At 40.5% G+C, this 22,324-nt stretch overlaps 1 protein-coding gene across 50 annotated transcripts in view; it reads left to right on the forward strand.

The window, feature by feature from the left end:
* Nucleotides 1-22,324, forward strand: part of SORBS2 (sorbin and SH3 domain containing 2) — a 371,761-nt gene that overhangs the window by 292,875 nt on the left and 56,562 nt on the right. For 27 of the 50 annotated variants that reach the window (XM_021938999.2, XM_021939004.2, XM_017959270.3 and 24 more), the window contains 7 exons: nucleotides 491-526; nucleotides 4,120-4,258; nucleotides 8,470-8,642; nucleotides 13,330-13,396; nucleotides 14,210-14,254; nucleotides 15,366-15,555; nucleotides 18,262-18,376. In XM_021938999.2, the coding sequence (XP_021794691.2) occupies nucleotides 491-526; nucleotides 4,120-4,258; nucleotides 8,470-8,642; nucleotides 13,330-13,396; nucleotides 14,210-14,254; nucleotides 15,366-15,555; nucleotides 18,262-18,376 (765 nt within the window). The other 23 variants (XM_021939001.2, XM_009208000.4, XM_009208003.4 and 20 more) reach the window with 5 other exon arrangements.

The following is a 22,324-nucleotide window of genomic DNA, read 5'->3' on the forward strand; positions in this document are numbered from 1 at the left end:
ATCTTTTCCACTTAGTTGTGTTTAGTATTATCAGTATTTAGATTCATAAACCAGGAAAAAATAAGACAGATTTATGTTTTGGGGACATTTTGGCAAGGGGGAGGCAGTTATGCGATTAGATTTTTCTAGTGAAGGGCAAACCAGTTCTGCTGACCAATAGTCTGATATCTTATCATCGTCACAAATACAAAAACTAAAACTCCTGAGGAAACAGTTTCATTGTGCCAACATTCTCAAGCCCCTACCCAAAATTACATTGCAGTGCTGTGTGAAAGCCAGCCTTGTTTCCAAAACACACCGACTGGGTTCACTTTCTTCCTGTTTTCATGCTTTTTCTGCACTGTGTGGTTGGCACCTAATCCATCTGAATGTAACTCCTTAAAGTGCTTGCAAATAAAACCGATGCTTTGCCTTCTCTGCCAAATTGCAAAAAAGAGGTACTTTTGTTAATTGGATAATTTATCTCTTATTATTTTTTCCTCATACTCAGCTTGGAAATCAGAACTTACCTGCCAGTGTGTTGGAGGTAAATGCTTCACAGACACACAGACAAACCACACCAGAAGCCTCTCCTCCGTGCCCTCCTTCCGTGGTACCTTTGAACCGAGCCACTTTTTCACCAGGCAGTGGCACCAGCTCAGCATCACTTAGCCTTCCGCCACCCGATGGTTTGGGGTCTTCACGCCTGCATAAACCCCACAGCCTTTCCCATTGCTTATACAAACACCTGCTCCCAGCTCCTGAAAGCCTTATCCACAGCCATGACACAGGCTCTCTGACTACAGACTCCTCCCTGGCCGAGCACTCCTCCCGCTCGGAGAGTGAGTCCTCCACAGCCATGCTTGAGGAGCTGCAGATTGGTGACTCTGACACCACTGGCCGTTCTGAGACACCCTCCCCCACCTGGGGTCAGAGGTCTGCTGTGACAGATGGCACCACCTTAACCACCCCTGCGGCCACGCATGTAATTATTCTGCCTTTCTTTGCCTCCACCGTTTCCTTAAAAGGACTGATTTATTGTGCCATCTCATTTTTCAGCTGACATTTTTATTTGCATAGGTGTTGACTCCGAAACCAATTCTGTGCCATCCGTCAGGGAAATCATTAGACATCCTCATAAGCCTGCTTAAGGCTAAAAAAGTCACTTATATTCTCTTCATTCATTTTAAAATTACTTACAATTACTCTAAAATGGTTACTTATGGTTTCCCGTGTTACTGTAGCTGATGAGTTGTACAGTGATTTGCCTTGTTAGGTAAGCATACATCACAATATGTTATGATCATAGAGAAAGTCTAAAATTTTTCAAAAAATTTTAACCCACTATTAATACACGTTAATAGTTTTTCTCACAGACTCACATTAATGTGTCCTGTGTGACTCTTTTCTATAACCTCGTTTCTCACATAAATGATTACTGACTGCATGAGGCTAATTTTTCTTGCCCCTCCTTCTCTAATAGCTACAACTTTTGAATTATCTGTTGTCCAGGAGTGAATGATGTCGATAATCTTATCTACCTTTCAGAAATTTAGCTGTATGATTTTTAAAAATTATTCTTCCTGAGCCATTTTGGGATAGAAATTTACGAATACATTTTTAAATTTTGTATATCAATAATTTGTCTTTCATTTATGCAATATAAACATCTTTTCCATACATATATTATTTAAATGTATCTACGTGATAAGCAATCCCTAATAAATGATCTGTGAATGGCTAAAATGTTTCAAAATTTTATGGCACAGATTCTGTATTGCATATAATGTCTAAGTAATGGCTTCCATTTAAGAGGCACATAGCTTCACGCAAAAAAAAAAATTGATTTTTTAAAATTGATACTATAATGAAGTTCCAAATAAGCACTGTCATAGACAAAATTTTATTTGTGCTACATAGTTTTATGTTCTATCAAGCTCATAAATCTGCAAATTTTATGCACAGAGAAATGTTATAATAAGCCATATGTTTTTTAAGACACTGCAATTTACAAAAAGTAAAAGATGCTTTTTTTGGTAATAGGATTTAGTATTCCCCCAGTGGCTGGGTCTAACACTTTGCATTCAAATGTTCCATTCAGAGACTGGCTACAGAGGGAGCCTCGTTTTCCAGGCCTAACCCCATAGCGAGTCCCTCCCTGCCACACGGGACCAGCCAGGAGCACCACAGGTGTGGGTTCCTCCCATGCCTTACTGTGCTTCAAATGGTTCTTAACTTTTAAAACTTTACCAGGACCTTTAACCAAAAATATAAGGCAGTGAGAGGGTATCAGTCTACCAACTAACCTGTTCAATTTTCTGCTTTTAAAACTTTACAGGAGACTGTCTTATATACAGTCTTGTGGGCACAAGCAGAGCTACTTGTGAGAGAAATTAATTGCAATTATCAGTTTAAAATTGCAAATAGATTATTCATGACATGTTTTTCCTAATAAGGAATTCACTATAACAATACAGTATTTTCTAAAATGCTAATGATGCTATTGTATTCGTAAAATCCTGATTGGTTTAACACAATAAAAGAATAAATCTACTCTCAGTGTTTGCTTTTTTAACCCCTAGTCAATATTATTGAAACCATCAAAATAAGATTCAGAGCAAGTTTGTAAGTTTAGTAACATAGTTAACCTGACGGTTTTTAATAAGGATTCTTCGGTTTTTAACATTAATTATAACATGTTATAATACTATTACAATGATATTGACAAAGATCCACCAAACTTAACTTGGCAAGGAGGTGAAAGTGTTCTCAAATCATTCATCAGAGGTACATAAAGGCTCTGAAGATTTGGGTAGGCCTGTGCCTCACACTTATCTGAATGTCCAGCTCTCTCCAGGGAGCAGGTCCTCAAGATGTGGCTGGTTAGGATATGAGAGTAATTTTTCTAACAGCTTAGAGAATTACTTAATCAATAAGCGTAAGGCTTGTAATGAAATGTTTATTGATTTGGGGACATAAGTGGTGTGGCTATACAGTAATCAAATTAGACTTATTCGAGGTCATTTGAAAACCTATCTGCTTTAAAGTGAAATCAGAGAACTATGCAGTTACTATATCTATGTTTCAAGCCTGTGTAATAGAAGTTTGTTTTGTTTTAAAATAAGTAGAAAAGATTCACAAATTACGGTTCTTTATCTGTGTGCCTATGTGTGTTGTGTGTATTTAGTTATAATTTTAACTAAACGTTCTTACTAATGTTTGATCTTCTATGCATGCATTGTGTGTGCCCCATAATGGTCAGTACCGTGCTGTGGGTAGACAGGCGTGCTTGATAGTCCTGAGCTCGATATCTGTGAACTAAGCCGATTCAGTTCCATCAGAATAGATACCTGTTGAACATCTACTCTGTCATCAGCACTAGGCTGCATGTTATACAAAATATTAAAGAAGCATATATATGACCATCTTCAACAAGAAGCTCGAGATACCATTGGGTTCTAAAATACTCCGATACGAAACAATCAAAACAATGAATAATTAAGAAATCAGAGATTGATGAAGTGCTCAGTGAGGCTGAAGTGGGGAGAAGCCAGTGGTTGAACATGTCTTTCTGATCCTTTACCAGGTATTTGATCCTCCTAGAATAGGTTGCTTCATGATATATACATCCAAACAACTGGATTCCTTATGTTATTCTCCTGGCTCTGGAAACATTGATTCACTAGAAGATATCCCTGACTAGGTCTGAGAACCAATCCCTTGCCTCATGTCGAAGGACATCCATGTCAGTGCTGCATGCGGAACAGCACGACAGTATTCTGACCGCTGACATTCTGACTGTCAGAGCAAAGTCGTCCTCCACGTTTACTTGCTACTGACTCCTACTGATACCATTTGGCACCTCTGTTGGCAGAGTGGCATGCCCGCCAGTCAGCCACTTTCATTCCTCCTAACCACTCCCTGGGCCCTCAGATACACAAGAGAGTGATTTTCAGAAATAAGGGAAGAGAGAGAAGGCAAAGAACATACCATGCCCTCTGACCTCAGTTTTCAAAATAAATAAGAGCTTGGCAGCTGATTACTGTCATGTGATTGGAAGTCTTTTATTATCGCCTGACGGGATGATGTCTGCAGGGAACTATGTGCTAATTTAACTCGATGGCTTTGCACTTTTCCCAGAGCCAGATAACAGTGAATGGAAACTCTGGAGGTGCCGTGAGTCCCATGAGTTACTATCAGAGGCCATTTTCCCCCTCGGCATATTCTCTCCCAGCCTCACTCAACTCCAGCATCGTCATGCAGCACGGCACGTCCCTTGGTAAGTAATTTGCTCACCCTGATTTCCATGGCAACCTCAATATGGCAAGTACAACCACAGGAGAAAAATATACAGCATCAAGGTGAGGCGGGGGGCGCTCAGCACTCCACTATTTCATGACCCTATCCCCAGGGAGAAACTGGGGCAGAGGACCCAACATGGGAGAAAATGGGCACCATCCTCTTCCAAGACAATGACTCCACCTGTGTCTGAGCCTGGAGTGGGCACTTAAATGTCTGGGGTGGTGGAGTAGAAAGAAAACGAAGATGGTTACTTAGGGTAAGGGGGTTTACGCCACTGGAGGACATGAATGCAGGCTTTTCCACTAGGGCAGCTTGTTCGTCTTTGGAAGAGTTTCCACCATGTCCACCGTGGACTATTTCCTGGGGTCTATATAAGGGAGAATCGTTTGACAGTTAAAACAGTGTAATAGGAGGACAGGCTGCCCTGCAAAGCAGTGACGCAGTCATCTACTGGCTCACAAAGGAGGAAACCACCATTCAAACCAAGGCTGGAAGACCTGCAGTCAGGGATACGGTAGCGGGAAGCCACACAAGAGAAACTTAAGAGTTCCCTTAAATGAAGGTTCGGTCATTGTATAGCGCAATCGTTCTTAACCCTCTGAGGACTGGGAATTCAGTAAAAGACAGAGCTCTCCTCCAGAAAACAAATGGACATACGGACATTCATAAAAACTTGTAAGCAGGTAATTTCATGGGGCTCATGGACTCTTTGTGGCCTCCTGAGAAAGAAGCAGTGCTATACAGTGATAGAAATGCTCTTACATGGTAAAATATATTCGGATAATTCAGAAAATAATGTGATAAATACTTTTTTTTTTTTTTGAGACAGAGTCTTGTTCTGTTGCCCAGGCTGGAGTGCAATGGTGCGATCTCTGCTCACTGCAACCTCTGCCCGCTGTGTTCAAGTGATTCTCCTACCTCAGCTTCCCGAGTAGCTGGGATTACAGGCGCCCACCACCACACCCAGCTAATTTTTGTATTTTTAGTAGAGACAGCGTTTCACCATGTTGGCCAGGTTGGTCTCGAACTCCTGACCTCAGGTGATCCACCTGCCTTGTGCTGGGATTAATCCCAAAGTTCTGGGATTACAGGCATGAGCCACCATACCCAGCCCATAAATATTTCTTAGTTTGTAAAAATGTAACTTAAAAACCTAAAATATCAAAAAGCAATATGAAATTGAACTATCATAGGAATTCAGGCTGAACAAGTTTCCATGAAGTTGACTTACTAGGAAGCTTCTAGGACAGCAGGGAGCAGAGGGCAATTCTCAGGACCGCAGGACCATTCTGCACCTCCCAGAAAAGGAGAGGCCTGGTCCTCTGGCCACAGGCGCCAGCAACAAGGGGAAAGAAACTACAAGCCGGGACTTGAACCACCGTATCTTCTTTGACTGCAGACAACACACCTCCTTCCCCAGCACTGACTGAGTATTAAAAGGCTATGATGTTGTTTGTTTATTCAGGAACATTTTATGTCAGCATCCAGCATATGCATGATAGAACTCAACTTCTGAGGTCAGCCAAAGCTCTCTAACTATAAAACTTTAAAGGTAGCCGTGGGACTTATTAAAGTCTAAATATATCTGTGCCTTCACCGATGCTATGCCTGAGGATCATCTGTGAATCCCTCAATGATGTCCTTTTAGAGTTAAGAAAGTCAAACTTGCTTATGCCAACATTTTGCCCTTAGCAATCAGCCCATAGTGTAGTATTATGATGGAAGTCCATTATATCTAGATTGTTTAAAATGGAACTATGCATTTACACACATACGAAGTAAAACTCGACAATTTATTCTAGCCATAGCTTTTTCCCAAATAATTATTAACAAAGTATGACTCTGTCTCATTGCCTTTCTTAGTGAATACAGTTTTGTCCCTGTCTCCATCCAACAAAAAAATATAAAAACTTGAATGTAGATAGGCTTTGATTTTAGAACATATTGATAAGCAGATTTATTACATGTAAAATATTCTACATGGGAAGACATTCCACATGTAAACATTGAACAAATTCCAGCTGGCCAGTGCTGTGATAGGTCTCAGGGGAATATGTACATCTACCTTGCCCTAGATGAATTTTGTATTGAGTTTAGGACAAAAGATTGCTAAGATGACAAAAGATTGCTAAGATCTCAGCTATGGTCTCTCATGACCATATATGAGGATAATAAAATAAAGGGTAACTTCTATTGCATAAGGTATGGGTTCATAGAATGCAATGGATCAGATGTGAAGGCAGAGTTGATTCTCCTTGCTTAGAGTAGGACTTTGCACGTGCTACTGTTCAAAAAACAGTTGCTGCTGATAAAAATACTAGTATCATGGCGGCCCACTCAAGTCCTTTTTGGAATTAAATAGAAAGTCAATTAGTGTCACATATCTCATTGTGTCTTAATAAGGACTAGCTTGAATGTTACTTTCACATTCAAGGGGCCATTAACAGGGGAAAGAAACTACAAGCCGGGACTTGAACCACTGTATCTTCTTTGACTGCAGACAACACACCGCCTTCCCCAGCACTGACTCAGTATTGAAAGGCTATGATGCTGTTCGTTTATTCAGGGACATTTTATGTCACCATCCAGCACATAAACTGCGCATAAAGCAGTTTTATAACTGGCCTTATCCATTCTTCATCAAAAAATGTATTAAAAATGCCTTTCTGACGCAAACTAAATTGAAAATAGTCATAATCATAGTAATAGCAGTTACAAATGTTACAGTGGATTTTCCCTTAGAGAGATCTGAATTGTAATTACCCTTATATTGATGAGTTAAAATTTCTTAAAAAGCTTACTTATGGCTGGGTGCTGTGACTCACGCCTGTAATCCTAGCACTTTGGGAGGCCGAGGCGGGTGGATCATGAGGTCAGGAGATCGAGACCATCCTGGCTAACATGGTGAAACCCCGTCTCTACTAAAAATACAAAAAATTACTCAGGCTTGGTGGTGGGTGCCTGTAGTCCCAGTTACTCAGGAGGCTGAGGCAGGAGAATCGCTTGAACCCAAGAGGCGGAGGATGAGACCACGTCACTGCACTCCAACCTGAGCGACAGAGCGAGACTCCGTCTCAAAAAAAAAAAAAAAAAAGCTTACTTATGATATTTTACACACATTTTTCATGAAAAATATATTTATATATGATATATATCATATACACATGATGGTATCAATGAGTCCCACCCTGAAACATGAGAATTCTTTTCATTTCCACCTTAAAGGACTTTCTGAGTGGCAGTCCTGACAAACCATGACATAAAGAGTAAATACAAAGTGTCATTCTTTGTCACCAACATTTTCAATTTAATTGCAGAAAAATAGGCATATTATTAATCGTACCAGAGGAATGGTAATAATGTTGATTTTTAAAAATATCTGTGAACTAGGAGTAAATGGAATATATACTGCATGTCTGTACTCTGTTGCTTCTGAAAGTATTCTAGAAGTTACTAAAAACCATGAAGAACTTGATAAGCCTCATCTAAATTATATCCTTAAGGCAGTTTTTGTCGTCAAAAAGTAAGAAGTCATGATTTTTTATATTTTAAGGTAAAAACGCACATAGGAAATCGTACTAATAATTTTAAAGCATTTATTTATTCATAAGCTTTCATAACCATAGGCTTGGATGTGAAAATTTTTTTAAGTGATTTTTGGTTTTGCTTCATTTTTAGGAAATCACTGTTACTGACTCAACAGTCATATCTTTGTCTAGAAATACATTTCAAAACTTATAGATAATAGTAGTTAGCAGTATCACAAGAATAATATTAATGTAAATGATGACCTGAGGGAAATTACTAACCTTGTCTCAGCTCCTGCCCCTCATCTATAAAACTGGTTCTTGCTCCCCCTATCCTGCCCTCCCTCAAAGATTACTGGAAGGATAAGAAGAGATAATGCATGTAGAGCACTTCCTAACTCAGAGGCTTCCAGACTGTCATGTAACAAATGCCATTCTTCCCCAGCCTTCTTCATGAAACGGTGAGGCCCTTGCCGGTATAGGTCTGTTCCCCTCACACCTACACAGTCTCCACCAGCTCAAATGGAAAGTAAATGAGTTAAAAGGGATAGTGATGGCAATATGGACTCTGTGTTGCAGTTGGCATAAATATACAAGACACCATGAATTGATGCTTCCCTGTGCAATGAATACATTCCATGTTACCAAATTTTCTGTACAGATTCCACAGAGACGTATCCCCAGCACGCACACTCTCTGGATGGCACCACCAGCAGCTCTGTCCCCCTGTACCGATCCTCAGAGGAAGAGAAGAGAGTCACCGTCATCAAAGCCCCACATTACCCAGGGATCGGGCCCGTGGATGAATCCGGAATCCCCACAGCAATTAGAACGGTAGGAAATGCCAGCGTGTGCGTCTGTCTGGGGCTGTGCACAGACTCCACAAAGGACGGATTGTCCATGGCTTTGCGCATTCCTAGGGTCTTATATAATGAGGATTGCCCTCCGTGCCATCCGAGTTCTCATGAATGTTAGGCTGTGTGTGGCAGAGAAAGAAAGCTGTCGATGGGAGAGAATTACACAATCTGTTTTTCTATTTGAATGAAACATGGTGAACGTTGCGATTTTGTTAAATGATAAAACTGTTGTGTGGTTTAGTTTGTTTGTTTGTTTTTCTTTTACCTTTTACCAAGGAGGCTTAGGGCAATAGAGACAAAAGAGAAGGAATGAGACAGTGAAAATTCTTTGGCTGCCTTGAATTCCCACGTGCATTGCAAATAAACCAGTGATGTATTCGTGTCTTGAAATGGATGTGTGTTAACACCGGGGGATTGGGAGCTGTGATTTGGGAGTTGGGAGGTGAGATGATTGGAGTGAAGAGAGTTAATGTCATGGAAAGGAAAAGCTGTCTGAAGAAAAATACACATTTTAGTGTCCCTCTTCAGCCGTGCCTGCTGAGAGCTCTCCTGGGATGATAAGTGAAAGTGTTTGGGTTTTTTTTTTAAGTTTTAAAACTCTGCCAAAGCATTGCTCAGTGTATCTGGGCAGCCCCTTCCGGCAAAACGCAGCAGTAGCAGAGGCAGCTTCTGAGAACCTGGGTAGGCAGCAGCTGGCTGACCAAGTCCACTGGAAGAGAAGGCTTGTGCCAGCCGGGAGAAGGAAGCCGGGGACAGGATGAGAGCAGCAACACCGTTGCAGGTGAAGCTGGGGGCCCCGCGGGGAGGGAGCACAGCTGCATGTACTTTGAAGCAAGACCCATGTAAAGCTGGGGTGTGGCCAAGAGCTGCTCCCCGGGAATGCAGACCTGGGCAGCCACGACAATAAGGGATAGAGGCAAAGAACGGGGAAGAGATCAGGGAAAAAAAAAAGCCATGGTAAGATTGGAAACAGTCAAAAAGAACTAACGATAAAGTGTGGGGATTTTCTTCTCTCCTTGACTTTACATTTTTATATGGGGATTATGTGTTTTATGTACAGACAGAAGAGTTTAAAATGGATTATTCTCAGCATCTGTATTACAACTGGAAGCCAAAAAGTAAATCTGTACAGCAATTACTGGGGTTTTAGACTCATTAGATTGAGGGAATATGACTAATTATGATGCTCTAACAATCTGTCTTGAAACTGACAATTGCCATATTTTTATGTGCCAAACAAAAGTTCAGGGATTATGACCAATATTCTTCATTTTGTGATGATTACATGTTTCTGGTGATATGTTTTCTTGTTCATTTTCCTTATAAGATTTCTGACTCAAAATGGTTAAATTTGAAACTTTCTTCTAATTATGTAGGGATAGACAGTGAGACAGATATGGTGTCATTGGTTTTGTGTAATTGACACTCGAGGCACAGTATAGACAAAACTAAGAAGTCCTGATTCTATGTAGTTGTAGATTCTGTCTGAGAGGATTTTGTCAAAAATATCTGAGTATGTTTTAGGTCAATAAATGATATATAATGGACGTGCAAGCCTGGTCCATGTTTTTATCCATTATAAGACATAATTTCCTTAACTAACCAGACTTTGCTTGGTTAGTTTCAAAAGGAAAAACTGAGATGCTAGAGATGGTTGATGAAAATTAAATCATCTTAAAATGTTTTAAATGTTTATCCACTGCCAAATCAAAAGCACACCTGGGTATGCATAAGCCAACACACTACACATTTAATGCCAGTTTCCCTTCTGTAAAATAGAAAACACAATGTAACCAGTGCAGAAGTTCCTTATAAGGAACCGTAATTTTTATGCATAATTGTCCTCTTACTTAGACCTTTAAAACTTGACAAAGAAGGTACAGTTCTATGAGGACTCTCGTCTTACACTGACTATACAGCCCTCCCGAGCACATCCCCTTGTTTAGCTGTGATTATAAATGTCAAGTCAGGCTGTCTCTGAGCCACAGCAGGCCAAGACTCTCCAAGGCTGTTTTTCTTTCTCATGTGTGTAGAAAGTAGTGATGATCAGATTCAGTGTATTTGCCAAAGGCGGTACTGTCGCAATGTACCATGCTGTAGGATCATTTTAGACAGCCAGCCTATGCCGAGGAAACAGAATTTTGTAAAGTCATCCAGAAACTCTAGAAAGCCAAGAGTCAACAAACAGTCCTTTTGAGCTATTTTAATGAAGGCAAGCAGCCCTCCAGATTGCCCTCTCTCATGTGACCTAGGACATCTATGTGAACCTTTCACTCCTGTTCTTCAAAACAACAAAAATCGCCAGGGCTCAGCTCCCATGAGATTGTGTCATTAAGGCCAGCTAGTTAAGTGAAATACGAGATTCTTTTCTTCTACTTCCAATATAACACTTGGTTGAGTATTTTCAAAACTGAAAAGGAGAAAAAAATAGAACAGAGTCAGTGTATACTGCTATGTAGAAAATATGTCTTTTTTTTCTTTTTTGAAATCTCTGCATGTTAAATTGGTGTAGAGTTCCGATGTTTTGAAAACTGTAGGAATGTAAAAATTCAGGTCTATTCAGTCAAGGTTGTAGAAAAAACTGCATAGTGAATTGCTAGTAGCTGTTTTTTATGCAAAATGATTTTACATACAAAAGTAAACTTCCTGAAATTTGAGTAGACTGTTTTCTTATTCTGAACCTTAGGCATAGCAATCTCTATGATGGCATTTACAAAATTTACAAAAGGAACTTTAAATCCTAAGAGTACTTCTTTCAGAAAGGGATATAGAGTTTTAATATTTTAGTTTACCAGCTTCATATTTCCTTTGCCAACGGGGCATTTTCTGGCCTCTCTGTGCTCACCATATAAAGCTGGCAGATGGCATCACTGTGAGATTCTACCTGATATAGGCCCTCCAGCAAGTGAAGAAAAAAAACCTGTCTGTCAAGACGCATTGCCATATACAGTGATAGAACTCACTTTGTATCCTTCCTTGTTGCCATTGGCATGTCCAGGAAAACATTTTTGCACAATGTTATGTTGTATTTTCTGTTGCTTTAGTACCATAAAAGAAATGAGGTTTAATGAAAGAGAAATCAGTCCTTTATAAAAATAAACTTTCTTGAAAGATACATGTTTAGCAACTTTGAGCCAGCAAATACTAGATTCTTGCTTCATCACTGCAATCCCTTCCACCATTTCCCACTTTGACTGAATATTCCACCAATAACCTCAACTATGCCGTGGAGACAGAGCCCAGAATGAAGAGCTGCCTCGCAACAAAGTCAAGGGGCCCTTAATGTTAATCTGTATTTGGGGTGATTTTCAGAATAATACACGCCCAGAGGTCAAAATAAATTTAGATATAGCACAAAACCCTTAATGTCCAGATGAAAAATGCAGTGACCACATTTCTGGGGGGAAAAAAAGATCAGGCAAGAAAATCTAAACCAAAGCTCAGTCTAATAAGTATAAGAATACTTTTGTATCAGTCCTAATGGAATTTTTTAAGTCAAGAGAGCTGTCTTGGAAAGTCTGGTATATTTAGTTCCTATAAGCAGAATGGTCAAGCTTGTTGCCCAGGTAGCTCTGAGAGAGTTGGGGTAAGATCTTGCAAAATCTATGAGTATGATTATAAAAGCACGTGTCTACTTTTACAGGTGTACAGAAAGGCAGAGTTCCATCCAATAGGCTACCTTGATTCATTATTTCATTCTACAAATATTTGTGGTTCCCTAGTGATATTATTGAGTAGTTATTATATTCTAGGCATTGTTCTAGGCCTTGTGTAGACATCATCTCATTAATTTCCATAACAATCCTAGGACTTAGATATAATTATGATATATTACAGAGGAGAAAACCGAGGCTCAAGAAGGTTGACATGACTTGCCCAAATTCGTATTGCTAGAGTGTATTAAGCAGCAATTTAAGGAACCAAGATTTGAATCTTGGTTCAAGATTCTACATTAATTTCATCTTTCCACTACAACTTACTGCTCCCCTCATGTCCGAAGCCTGGATCCGGGAGGACTTCTACTCTCAAGGAACTTACAACTTTAGCAGAGCCAATGTTGTATACACTTTATTATCATATTAACATTTTTGAAGCAATATCTACATTCTTAAATTTTCTCTAGGACTCTAGGACGCCTACTACATTCTGTATTTTAGTAACTTAGACTAGTAAATAGCAAATTTATTTCCCTAGAGCCACGCTGATCAGAATACAGTTTGAGTCAAAAATATTCCCCAGTGAATTCTGAAAACACCATCTTGACAGAACATTCAATAAAAAGCATCTAAGGATAATGATCATTATCTACCAAAAGGAGTTAAGCAATTTATTACAACAACTTTTATTAAGTGGAGTTTATATAAATATATTTGTGCAAATATCAACTCTCTAGTGCTGGGCACAGCTATAATTTGAAAAAATAAAACCATAGCATCTGAAGTTCCAATTCAGCCTAAATTCAAACACAAGGTAATATATTAACAAACTGCACACATAACTAAATAAATTGCTGAAATTGTCATGAAGCCATAGTAAAGAGTCAGAACAGTTTATCACAGAATGGGACTCTGTTATTAAGAAGATAAAATAGAGAAATGAAAACACTGAGGAGCCATGTTGATTGGAAGCCAGTTTGTAACCACTGGACGCTCTGTTCATTACAGACAGTCGACCGGCCGAAGGACTGGTACAAGACGATGTTTAAGCAAATTCACATGGTGCACAAGCCGGGTACGTTTGCTGCTCTGCTTTCTGATCAGGTCCTAGTGGGCTGAAGGGGGTACACTCATCTTTTGTGTAGGTTTGATTCATACACAATGTCAAGACCCCAGCAAACTCCACGTCCCCTTTCTTTTCAGCATGCCTCCTATTCTCCTTCTATCACCCCTCCAGTGACAGATCCCTGTGCCTCTGCCTACCACCTGAGCTGCCAAGAAGCCTCCCCACGGAGGACAACCAGGCGCTCTGGCCTCAGCCTCCATCCTCCCCTGTCCACAGTCTAAATTGGTGTGTTGCCTGGTAAACAGGCACGTTGTTCCTCTGCCCACCCCTGTCTGCTCTCATCAAGAGAGTGAGTCTGAGCAGGTCTGCCTGAGCCAGCTCTGTAGACAGGAGGGCACTAAAACACTTGGTAAAGGAAATTCGCGATGCAGAGCAAAGAGGGTTCTGGGGAAGCGAGGACAAGGGCCTGACTCTGCATGCTATGAGGAGGGCAGCAAGATGAATATGTTACAGACAAAAAAGGGCAGTTTGCAGAGGCCTGTGGTGGCACGCACCTGTAATCCCAGCTACTCAGGAGGCTTAACTGGGAGAATGGTTTGAGCCCAGGGATTGGAGGTTTGGAGGCTGCAGTAAGCAATGATCACAACACTGCTCTCTAGACTGGATGACAGAGTAAGACCCTGTAAAAAAAAAATGGCATTATGAACTAGGAAAAATACATTGCTTTTCTAACAAATTTCTGCTGCTTCACTGAAGTTCTGCTGTCTCATTATACTTTGGTGGCAATCTGTATTACCATGATATTTATGTTTCATTTTCTAGATGATGACACAGACATGTATCATACTCCTTATACATACAATGCAGGTAGGATGGGTTTCCTTGCTTGCGATGTCTATTTTATGCTCAGCAATGTCTGGAAGAACCACACAGTCACCTTTTCTACCCTTCTGTTTGAGCACATGTTTTCAGTTCATAAGTTAGGAGGATGACTTCTTTTCCTTTCTCAGAGCAGGCGGAACAAAAGGATTGACTTTTCTCATGGAAATAAGAACTAATACTGGTTTATCTCATTCATTCCCACTGTTGTTTATTCTCAGCTTCAGGAATGTTTAACCAAAGTGTGAAGGACAGGCTGAAAGGACACACTGTAACCCAGGGTACAAAATAAGATAAAGATCTTTTATCAGCAAAGAGAATGATTCCAATTGTGTAAGATCTTTCAGATACACTTCACCAAAAACAAGTCAAACAAAGTATTCTGTGACCTTGTCCCTGCTTTTAGCTCCAAAATGCAACCATTCATTGAAAGATTTTTAAAATCCCCCTTGGCGGGGCCACTTTTCTGACTCAGAATTGCCAGTGGTCATAATAGAATGACTTCAGTTCCAGGCATTGCCACTTGAATTGGCGAGCATTGGTATCTCCTGCCGGGATCTGCAGGCTGGAGGGAGGGACCCCTGAGAAATGTTTTTCCCTTCATCACTTTCTCCGAATGTTGTCTCAGGGGATTCCGCCCAGGGCTCCTCTCCCTGCCCAGCCACAAGCTCAGGACAGGTGCACAACTATTTTTTTTCTTCTTTCTTTAGACCAGGTTCTGAGGTTTGCCCTGCTCCCCTCCCCTTCAGCAGCTGCTTAACTATTGTCTTAGTGTATACAATTGAAGAGAAAATTTGCTGAGTACTTATAAGTTCATTTCTAGTACCAGTCTGAATTATTGCTAGTTCTGAAATAATTGACAAAGATTTACTGTAATCAGGGCTTACATACAGAATAAATTTGTAATTAATAAATTAATGGAAATTAGTAAATTATTAATAAATTTAAAAATCTATCTTCCAATGTATGCATTATGAATATGCTTATTGATAATTTCTATGCAATCATTGGCTATTTCAAGGGGGGCACATAATTTAATTCATTTGTAAGAGGTTATTTGCTTCTGCTTTTTGTCTACTTTTGTTTTTTGTCATGATAGGTCTGTACAACCCACCCTACAGTGCTCAGTCACACCCTGCTGCAAAGACCCAAACCTACAGACCTCTTTCCAAAAGCCACTCCGACAACAGCACTAATGCCTTTAAGGATGCGTCCTCCCCAGTGCCTCCCCAACATGTTCCACCTCCAGTCCCACCACTTCGACCAAGAGACCGGTCTTCAACAGAAAAGTAAGGCATTTCCCCCTCCCAGGGAGGCCTGTGTTTAGCTTAGGATAAAAATAAGGCTACATGGCATTCAGTAGAAGAATCAGTGCACACCTCACAGAGAGAGTGTGTGTATAATCTTGTTGGTCCGTACATATACCATATTGACCTCCTTGGCTGGGGTTGTAGCAAATGTTTTCACTGTCTTGTTTCATGATACTGGAGTGCCCTAAATTAGACTTGAAGTAATATGGGCACATTTTCTGCTTTTTGATCAATACATACATATAAGAGACAAGTAAATAGAAATAATGGACATGTACTTCCCTTGGTACACCAGGTTACAGGCTATGCAGTTAATTTTGTTTCCCCAGGTCTACTAATAAGAGACATTTTTGAAAGCAGGGAAAGTTATTCATAAATCATAATGAGGCATTAGTTAATAAGTGTCTGTGATTTGTTCCTACCAGTTTTTCATTACGAGTTTTCATTTCTCCACTGAAATATTTTTATACAAACTATCCACATGAAAATAAAAATTTGTAAACACATTTTATTGTGTTATTTTTACTGGGATTATGACTAATACTTCTACTTATAGGTAACCTTTATTGAGCGCTCATGACAAGCCAAGCACTAGGCTAAGCGCTTTTTCTGTGTCATATCATTTGATTCTGAGAACAACCCAGTGAGATACGATCTATTTTAGAGAGGAAAAAACTGCAGTTTAGAAGATGGAAGGAACTTATTCAGCTCATACAGCTATAGTGTGTCCAAGCCAGAGTCCAAGCTCAGCTCTCACTAAACCCAAGGCCTATGCTCTCCTAGCAATTAATAAGTAAGAATATAAAAATTATTTCTTATTAATGCTGGTTATGAAGCATTATCATACCCATTCCAGAAAAATTGTATTCAACACCCTATTGTAGCATTTAGAGTGACTGATGATCAGGCCAGGCGTGGTGGCTCACGCCTGTAGTCCCAGCACTTTTTTTTTTGAAATGGAGTCTCACTCCGTTACCCAGGCTGGAGTGCAGTGGTGCGATCTCGGCTCACTGCAACCTCCGACTCCCGGGCTCAAGCAATTCTCTGCCTCAGCCTCCTGAGTAGCTGGGACTACAGGCACCCACCACCACACCCAGATAATTTTTGTATAGGGTTTCGCCATCTTGGCCAGGCTGGTCTTAACTCCTGACCTTGTGATCTACCCACCTCAGTCTCCCAAAGTGCTGGGATTACAGGCGTGAGCCACTGCACCCGGCCAGTCCCAGCATTTTGGGAGGCCATGGTGTGTCGATTGCCTGAGGCCGGAGGTTCAAGACTGGCCTGGTCAACAGGGCGAAATCCCATCTTCACTAAAAAAAATAAATAAAAGTGTTATAATAAAGTAATTGATGATCATATAGGGTACAGCATATCCCAGCAAAACACGCACCTCATGTGTGAAGGGATTCTCATTTTAATACCAATCTCCTCAGGATGAATTACGTGAGGCCTTAAAATTGAGAAACAGTTTTCTAGACACAAATTGTTATCTTTGTTATCAAAAAATAACCAAAATTAACATTTTGATTTAAAGGTATTACCCGTCCTGTACATTTTGTTAAAATTAAATATCTCACTAAAACATATGATGACCTCCTAAAAAATTCCACATGGCTTTCATAAGTATTATCTCATGTAATGCTCAAAACTCCTCTGCAAGGAAGAACAACACATTATTGCTATCTGCGTTTTACACAAATGGAAAAAGATGAAGACTGAGAAGGTTTAAGGGGTCTTGCTCCATATCACTCATGAATTTAGTAGAAAGCTAGGACTTGCCCCTAATTCTGTCCCTTAGAGCGTTTCTATTTCCAACGGGCCATGGAGCAAGAATTTCATTCCATTCCATGGAATCAGAATTACCCCCATCTCTAGTCAGAAAATCCTTCCTCCTAAAAACCATGGCCCCTGGGAGGCTGAGGAGAGAGGATGGCTTGAGCCCCGGAGTTTGAGACTGCAGTGAACTGTGATCACACCATTGCACTCCAGCCTGGGCAACAGAGGAAGACTCTGTCTCGAAAACAAAACAAAACAAAAAAAGCCCAAAGAAGCCTTCTTCTTTAGCTCAGCAGCCTAGAAAAGCTTAATTCTGTAAAACCCGTTTTTGAAGCTTTCCTTCATAAGTCTTCTGACAGCCTCGTGGAAGATATTCCTTGGGGGAAAAGTGCTGGTTCCCATGAGTGAGACTTTGACTCTGGTTTTTCAAGGCTCACACCAAAAGACGACCTCCTGTACCACACTGCCTGCTCTGGTACACGTCAACCCACATGACACTTCCGTACTCTTCCCAAGCGATGATCCCTCTTCAAGAAATAAGATCAAACATGGTGTGTGCATTACTCCTTGTCACTTTGGATCAAGGATCACAAAGGTCACAAAGTGGTGGGTTAAACGCACATAGTTCAGCAGAGCATACTGCCACCTATTTTAAGCACAAGCATACATGGCTGCCGTTAGGGACCCAGGAGGTCACTCACTGGTCACTCTTTGCGCGTCTACAAACACCTCATGTGACTTGTTGAGCCAGCGCGGGGGAATGTGGTATTTTTCACAGATTAACTTTTTATCCTGAGAGATTTTTTTAAAACTATGCTAAAAGTAACTTTGAAAACAGATAACTGGTTTTATACCATTGCTTTAAGCAAAAAGGATGATTTTAATGTGTGATTTGTTGTTTATTTCTAGGCATGACTGGGATCCTCCCGACAGAAAAGTGGACACAAGAAAATTTCGGTCTGAGCCAAGGAGTATTTTTGAGTATGAACCTGGCAAGTCATCAATTCTGCAGCATGAAAGACCAGTAAGCACTTGTCGTTAAACAGAATATGCCAGCTCGCTAGGCTCCCAGGGTTCCCAAATAAACCTGAATTTCAGATCCATTAGCAATTTTTGTCACAAAGGTAATTACTTAGAAATCATGTTTATTTTGTATCATGATTTGTGCATCTCATCTCAGAATTGAAAGATACACGTTCTAATATATTGTCTTTACTGACCAATTATGTGTGTGTGTGTGTGTATTTATATATACACACACGTAGGTGTATATACATACACATATATACACATGTGTATACACACACACATATATATATTTATATGCAAGATTCATTTGCATGTAACTATAACTGTACCTAATCATTAACCAGAGTTTAACTTTTAAAAAACATTCATAAATGCAATGCTTCATTGCTATCATAGCTTGCTAATGAGAAAAATCATTAATTAATCTCCCCAATACACATGGACCCAGGCAGTTCTATCCCTTGTTTTCCATATTGGCTTTTTAATATTTCTTTGGATGAACGGGAAATTTTCCAAATGCCCTTTTTATAACAAGTTGTTTTAATTGCTTCTTATTAAATCCCTCCTCAGGTTACCAAGCCTCAAGCTTCCTGATTGATTGTCATTCTAATGGATCAAGATTATATTTCACTTTGCAGGATTTTTTCCAGTTATTTGATTATATGCAAACAAAAATATCTATACACTTAAGAAGAACCACTTCCCTCCTCGAAGTGCAGGTTCACACATAGGTCCCCCCTTGGCCTTTGGTTTTGATTCCCCAATACTCCCTTGCATGTTCTTTGCTTCCCCTCAGAAATCAGTGCCCTCAGGATTTTCTTTGAAACTCCACAGTTCCTCTGCATCTCCTTCCAAATCTACTTCTAGGAAAACATTTGCAATCAATTGCAATTTACTCTCATTTTTGCTCTAAAAGAATTTTAGGTGTCAGTGAACAGGAAAAAGAGAGTTTTCTTTGTGGAGCTCCTTCAAGAGTCTCCAAGAAATCACACTCATATGTAATCCAAGGCCAGCCCTGTGGTTTAATTGGAAACCCTAGCCTTGCCACACCCAACATGAGTGTCCTTGATTTAGTTTTTGAAACCCTGTATTTGTGGTCATGTTCTGGAGAAGCATGTTCAAAACCTTATCATCAGATAATTCATACATGATATTTATCTAAGCCTTCTTACCCTTTCTTTAAATAACTCATATCTTTTAGAGTAACAGGACTATGAAAGAAAAACTGAAAGAAAAAAAAATCACTGATTTGCAGGCACCATTGCAAACTTATAACCCATTTACTAGTTTCTATGATTGAGTATCATGCTACTCTGAAATTTCCAGAATGAGAATTGAGTGAAACACAATGTCACCATTGCATAAAATTGAAAACAGCAAAATAATACGTCTCAGATTTAAATTAAGCAACAAAACTTTAATGATCTTTCTAATAATTTATGAGACTCTTAGGATAATGAACATGGTAAATGTATGGGAATGCTTTGGGAGCTGTGGTGTCAGGAAACAGGATTGGTTTTAGAAGCTCTCCCACCAGGATGTTTCTGTTATTTAGTCATTCAGCAGAACTGATTGAGCAGCAGCTACATGCCAGGCTTTATGTGAGGTGCACAGCGGGGAACAGGGCACACTCTCTACCTTGAGGAACGTATAATCTATCATTTAATATCTATGCAAGAGTAGATCTGAGTTTGTGCAAAGTAAACAGCCTCTCGTATAGTTAAAACACACACACAACTAAAAAATGCTCTCTTTGCTCCATTGAGGGTTTATACATTGACCCTGTCATTGTGACTGAAATTTGCACATTACTCTTGTCTTTGGGTTAGAAAAGACTTTAAAGACGCTTTGTTTTACAATAGCAATAATAATAGCAATAACAATAATTGTAAATCGTTATTGAGCACTCACTCTATGCCAGGCTCTGTCATTAGTAATTTATGCCTTATCTCATGTAAAATTTCCAACAGTCCTATTAAGCAGACACGTGGCATTTCCGTGTTACAGATGAAGAGACTGAAACACACATTAGCTCGCCTTGCCCCAGGGAGACATAGCCGGTGGGAGCCGGAACTAGGAGTTGAGCCCAGGCATACTCATGCCTGGTGTACTTGGTCACTGCTGTACAGCCACTCCAGGCGTAGCTGAGCAGGAAACACATTTAAGTTGTAGTCGTCATTGGATTGGCTTATTTGATGATTTTGCAGTATAAATTAGTTTATTTATTGACTAATTTTATAATAAAGTATACTTGATTTACTTTATCAGAAACTTAGGCCCTAAGTAGTTACCACAGAGGACCAGCAGATGTGACTGGTTGTAAGACAGGAAGATCTGGAGCCATGGGTGTGACAGAGATTCGAGTGCGGATAGGTCTCTGCAGCCACAGGAGAAGATAAGTAGAAGGAACTTAGAAACTTAGAAGGAAATGAGAATGGCTATCTTATGGAGAAATGGAAAGAACCAACATTTTTACCCTTCCTAAACAATTTTGGAGAGGACCAGCCTTAAGCAAAATGGTTTGAGCTGGTTGTATGGAACATTTTGGCCAGCTTTTCCAGTGTAGGACTAGCTCATCATCTTTTTTAAAAAAATTAGTCCTGACTTCATTTCAATTGCCTCTATAAATCAGAAAACAAAAAGAGCCAAGTGGGCAGTGGTGATGCGGAGACTAGCTGCATATTGATACAGTTTACATAAGATTCTGATATGTTTGAAAATACAAGCTAGAGACGGAAGAGCCGCGTGCTGAATGAGAGTGGCAGCACAGCGAACGGCAGCGCTGAGGGCTATCACGGTCTGATCCGTGCATTCTCGTGTCTTTTGACTCCAAGACGGTTGAGAGCATTCCTTTGCTCTTTTCATTTTTCATTTTTGAAAACCATACACAGCACCTGGGTAATTCTGTGTTGCTCTTTTGAATCTTTACACGGCCTCTCCATCCGCCCAGTTTTCCAAAGGGCCCTCTTGGGTTGTGCCCTCTCCTCCAGTGGACTCAATGTCTGCCTGCCAGGAGAAGTGCCACCGCCGCTCCTCTCTTCTGGCCCATAATTGTCCTTGCCTGGACTACAGTGACAGCCGCCTACTTCATTTCCCTACCTCTCCAGTCTAGTCTCCACACCACAGCAGAGGCAATCTTTAGAAAATCTTTATAAAACCTCCAGCTCAAAATTTGCTCCTGGCTCTTCACTGTCCTTCGAGCAAAATCTAAAACCCTGAGCATACTTTATAGAAGACTTGTGATTGGGCTCCAGCTGACCTCTCCAGCCTCATCTCTCCTGCCACCCTCCCTGCCTCGCTAGGTTCCAGCTACACAGAGAACATTCAATTCCCGCCTTGCTGGACCTCTGTAAAGGCTGCTCCTTCCCACCAGGAAAAGCTCTCCCCACCACCTCGTCCTTCACATGGAGAATTCCATCCCATCCTCCAGGTCCCAGCACCATGCCACCTCCCCCAGGGAATGTGCCTGACTCCTCAGCACTTGGTTGGAGGCTCTCCCTGCTATGTGCCCATGGCACACTGTGTTCCTCATGAGATCTTGAGCTTCTTGAAGGTGAGGGCTGTGACTAGTCCACTAGTTGTATCCCAACACCTGGCACAATGCCTGGCCTAGAGTAGGTATTCAGTGAATATGCATTCGTGGAATTTCTAAGTGAATGAATGAACACAGGTTTCACCCTTGCAGTTAAAGGATAAAGTTGGTAAGGGACTGAATCCTTGTTCTGTTGCTTATCCATGAAATCTATGTATTTCTAGTGCAAAAGGCCCAGTGGGTCTCAAAACATTCTTGGAGGGATTTGACACACTGCTATTAGTAGTGACTCACGAATTACATGATTCCCTGGGATACAGAGGAGACAGGGGAGTTAGTACTGTTTGAACAAAAGTCCTTCCAAGACCCTGGCAAAAAGATCTTCCTTAGGAATCAGTGGCATACGTGTTT

Source organism: Papio anubis, chromosome 3 (genome assembly GCF_008728515.1).
Source record: "Papio anubis isolate 15944 chromosome 3, Panubis1.0, whole genome shotgun sequence".
NCBI classification, from domain to species: Eukaryota; Metazoa; Chordata; class Mammalia; order Primates; family Cercopithecidae; genus Papio; species Papio anubis.